The 4,839-nt window shown below is 38.8% G+C and overlaps 1 protein-coding gene across 1 annotated transcript in view; it reads right to left on the bottom strand.

Moving 5' to 3' along the window:
• The window catches only part of TMCO1 (transmembrane and coiled-coil domains 1), a 75,091-nt gene that overhangs the window by 51,707 nt on the left and 18,545 nt on the right, over positions 1-4,839 (bottom strand). The window contains exons 4-5 of the mRNA XM_007937743.2: positions 3,007-3,053; positions 1,385-1,452 (exon numbers count right to left, since the gene is read on the bottom strand). Of these exons, the coding sequence (XP_007935934.1) occupies positions 1,385-1,452; positions 3,007-3,053 (115 nt within the window). The remainder of the gene's footprint in view (positions 1-1,384; positions 1,453-3,006; positions 3,054-4,839) is intronic.

Here is a 4,839-nt window from a genome sequence, read left to right as displayed (position 1 = left end):
AGGAGGGGTCGCTATGAATCGGATCCGACTTGATGGCAGTGAGTTTGGTTTTTTGGAACAGTGTCATGTGGACTCAAGTCTGCAGCCTGCATCTGCTTATTTAACTTGTGTCCTTTTAACTTGTGAGCTCTGGTCTAGCTCCAGGTGGCTAGGGGCAGAAAAAAGGGAGTGCCTTGGGGACAAATGGTGTCAGAGATGATTGAGATTTGACTAATTTTCACATTTTGGAGATTGGATTTATACTGATTCTTATCCATGAAGTACTTATAAAGATTTTTATTCAATCAACAAATATCTGTGCCAGGCCCTGAATCCTAAGAACATAGAGATTGCTACATGTAAAGACTATGAGAGGACTTATAGTCTATTAGAGGGAGACAAACGTAAATCTGGTAAAGAAGGAATCATGAACAGTTTCATAGAGGAAGTAAACCTTGACATGAGTTGTGAGTAACAAAAAGGTATTCACCAGGTGTGAGAAGAAAAGGCTAAAAATACAGAAGTGTGCAATAAATTGGGAATGGATTCAAGAAAAACACTTCAGCAAGAAATGAATCTAAATGCAGATACAACAAACCCATGAAGTCACCTCCTCTACAATGCCTTTCTTAAGGCCCTCACTCAGACAAAACTGAGCACTCACATAGTAGGCACTTAAAACCAAAAATACCAAACTCACTGCCATCAAATCAACTGCAACTCATAGCAACCCCCATTGGGTTTCTGAGGCTGTAAATCTTTACAGAAGTAAATTGTCCCATCTTCCTTCCACAGAGCAGCTGGTGGGTTTGAACCAGCAACCTTCTGGTTAATAGCCAAATGCCTATCCACTATACCACCAGAGCTCCTTAGTAGATACTTAATAGGTGGTAAAAGGACTTATGAGGGGTAGGATGGAGAAGGCGAAGAAAAGACAGGAGAAAAAGGGGAGGGTGGAGAGGAGGAGGAAAGAAAGGAAATGCTGAAACGTGTGGGATGGTTCTGGTGAGCTCTGGAAAGGTAATAAATGACTGCTTGTCACCTTTGGATATTTTCCCAACTTCTATCAAAAGCAGTTCCATAATTACTCACGTCTGCTATATGTTAGTTTAGGCAACAGTAACTTATTATTAAACGAAGCTATAGTTGTTAAGACTCTTTAAGAGTCAAAACATCCTTACATGACTACCTTCATCTTGAAGGAGCATTCTAGAAAGCAACTTAAAACAGAGGGAACATATTAAACTCTTTTTAGAGGCCCCATAATGCCTAATCCCTTGCCCTGTACATAAAAGATTTTCAGCATTAAAAGGGTGCAAAAGTTATTATATCCAAATATTACCAAAAAAGTTAACTGCACACACCCACTGAGTAACAGGCAAAATAATATAATAAAAGGACTCACATGGAATTGAACATTCCCATTAGGGCAGTGAAACAAAAGCCAATCGCAAACATGGATTTCATTCGAACCTGTAGAGAGACCAAAATTGTCATTTATACTTAAAAAAAAAAAAAAAAAAGCACTACTAATGTATACTCCTAAAAGTTCTGGTTTCATGTTATTTTTTTAAAGGCACCTGTTAGCTAACCCACTCTCTACTCCAATACCTTTTCTCCTTACCACCTTATAGTACTGAGGATGCTATGTGACTTAATTCTGATCAATGAGTTACAAATACTGGGTGGGGCTTTGGTTTTTTTTTTTTTTAAAGGGACAAATTTGGCTGGCATCCCCTTAGGCCTTCTACTCATTTTTCTTCTCCCTAAAAGATGATGTAATACCAGAAGTGAAGCAGCCATCATATAACTAAAAGGACAGATGCCTAAGGCTGGCAGAATCTGAGTCCCTAATGGCATTACTGAACAGCTACATTGCCCAAGTCTGCCAACATATGGACATCTTGCATGAAAATAAAAAACCTTTATCAACTTAAACCACTATATCAATATTTAGGGATTCTGTTACTTGTAGCAATATCCTTTCTTAATATATAAATTTCTGAATTTATATACGTATAAAGAAACAAAAGACAATAAGGCTATAAGATTAACAGTTGGTACCTCTCTGAATGGTTGGTTTATGGGCAATTTTAATCTCTTTTTCTTTCCATAGCTTCCAAATTTGCTAAGGGGAACATGTATTAATGTTATTTTTTATAACATGCACTCCTAAATCATAATCTCTCTTAATTAATAAGAATTTCAAGATCTCTTAGTAAGTGAAAGAGAACTGTTGCACAGTTTAGATATCCTGTATTAAATACACAGAAGCAGAAAATTTAGTCTAGCAATATAATTAGCCTATCTATACCCTAGGAGCTCTGGTAGCGTAGTGCCTAACGCACCTGACTGCTACCCAGAAGGCTGGACGTTCAAACCCACTAGCCACTCCTTGGAAGGAAGGTTGAGCAATCTACTTCTGTAGTGACACTGTCTCGGAAACCCAAGGTGGGGTCGCTATGAGTTGGGTCCGACTCGACGGCACGTAACAACAACGTCTATACCTTAGGAAGACAAGTTGGACTGAACCCTACCTCTATAAATAGTAATTTATTATTAGTAATAGTTGGATTATAAAATCGTATTTCCTCACTCTTCATGGCATGTCCAAGACTCAGAAAACAAAATCTCTAAAAGAACAAAAGGCATTAAAAAAAGCCATTTATACCATTCCAACACATGTGTTGAGATTACACAGGTCAGCATAAAACCAAAGATTCAGCACTAATAAGGAAGAAAAAGGAGAGAAACTATTCTTTAAAACCACAATAGCAAGAAATATGTGAAGGCAATAAATTGTCATCCCTAAGACAATCTTAAAAGGCCATTTATGTTATGAGGATCAAGTTCAAGGGTAGTAGCATGTTTTCACTTCCCTATGGTCCAAGAACACCCATATATTGTATAAAGCACACACAGACTACACATTTCTAACAAGGTAAGTGCAATGTGCTTGATGCAAATAAGAGTCTTTTGCTAAAATTATTATGTGGTTCACCGCAAAGTTATATTTAAGACTCTTACCATTGATAGATCTCTATTGTTATTTTTCAGTTTCTCTTCTTGCCTTTCTGAAAAGAATTAATGAAATGGTTAATACACACAGTGCTGAGCACAGAGTAGATATTTAAATAAACAGTCACTGGTAATTACAAAAGCACTTAAGATGAAGTGAGTATCTGGAATAGCATACACTTTGTATTAAAAGAAAATTCAAATATAGCAGAATACGAAAATATTTCAATTTAAACAAAAATCTTCAAAGTTCAATTTTTTAACTTTCTAAGATATACTTGGGAGCTCTGGTAGCATAGTGGCTAAGACACTTGCCTGCTAACCAGACGGCTGGCGGTTCAAACCCACCAGCCACTCCTCGGAAGGAAGTTGGGCAATCCTACTTCCATAGTGATACTGCCTCGGAAACCCAAGGAGGGGTCGCTATGAGTCGGGGCCGACTCGACGGCAAATAACAACAACAACAACAAGATATACTTCCTATATTACAACAACGGAAATTGCCAATCAAGTGTGTAAATATGTGGTTGTACTCAAGTGTCTCAAATATTAATTACTCAAGACTTTCAAGATAGCTGTGCTTCCCAGTCTCTTTCATATGTTATGTTGACATGAGATAAAAATTTATGTCTAAAATCTTCTATATCTCCCTTAACAATCTGGACATTAAGGGTACTGGGAGCTGGAAATATAAATAAACCAAACCAAACTCACTGCCATGGAGCTGATTCTGACTCATAGCAACCCCCTTTGGGTTTCCAAGGCGGTAAATCATTACCTAAGTAGGTTGCCCAAACTTTCTTCCACAGAGTGGCTGGTGGGTTTGAACTACCAACCTTCTGGTTAGCAGTCAAATGTCTTAGGCACTACACCACCAGAGCTATGGAAATATAAATAGCGTATGTCATTTAATGTTCACTTGTTCTGTGTGAATTACTCTTTACTTTATTCCATCCATTACCTCAGGATTTAACACAGGGGGTAAATCATGCTTCAATTCTTCCCTTTGGATAGAATTATATGTACCTATACTGAAGAAAGGAGCTCTGATAACATAGTGCCTAAGGCACTTGACTGCTAAACAGAAGGCTGGTGGTTCAAACCCACTCACTACTCCTCGAAAGGAAGGTTGGACCATCTACTTCCATAATGAGACCGCCTCGGAAACCCAAGGAGGGGTCGCTATGAGTCGAGTCTGACTCGACGGCACATAACAACAACAACATACTAAAGAAGGGTGGTACAGTGCCTAAGGCATCTGATTGCTAACCAGAAGGTTGGCAGTTCAAACCCACCAGCCACTCCGTGGAAGGATGATGGGGCAATCTACTTCTGCAAAGATTTACTGCCTCAGAAACCCAATGGGGGTCACTCTGAGTCGGAATCCACTCTATGACAGCAGGTTTGGTTTTGGGGGGGCTTTATTACCACTGAACTTTTGGAATACAACCTCCAGGACATCTGAGGGAATATCACAGTGCAAAAAATCTGGACATATGAAGAAGATACATTTATATCCTATAATGATTTTTCATCCAAAATAGGGAATTAATAGTGGAGCCTTAATCTGAAGACCCCACTATTTGCCTTTACCTCAGGGCTTGCTCGGCTTACAGGACTCGCCTTACCATAGCTCCTACATTCCTATTTGTTCAGCTTTTCCTGAGTTTCTAATCATACATAACCTTAAAATAAATTCCTCAGTAGTTGAGGTAACTTGCACACAGCCAAAAATTCCTAAATAGGAGGCGGGGCAAGATGGCGGACTAGGCAGAAGGATTGCACAGACCCTCTTCAACAAAGAAAAGGGAAACCAATTAACACAGACACAGAAGATAATCT

This window comes from Orycteropus afer, unplaced genomic scaffold (genome assembly GCF_000298275.1).
Source record: "Orycteropus afer afer isolate SDZICR_OR568_19922 unplaced genomic scaffold, OryAfe1.0 scaffold00044, whole genome shotgun sequence".
In the NCBI taxonomy this organism is placed as follows: domain Eukaryota; kingdom Metazoa; phylum Chordata; class Mammalia; order Tubulidentata; family Orycteropodidae; genus Orycteropus; species Orycteropus afer.
The sequence above is the reverse complement of the archived record's forward strand: the minus strand, read 5'-3'. Positions and strand labels throughout refer to the sequence as shown.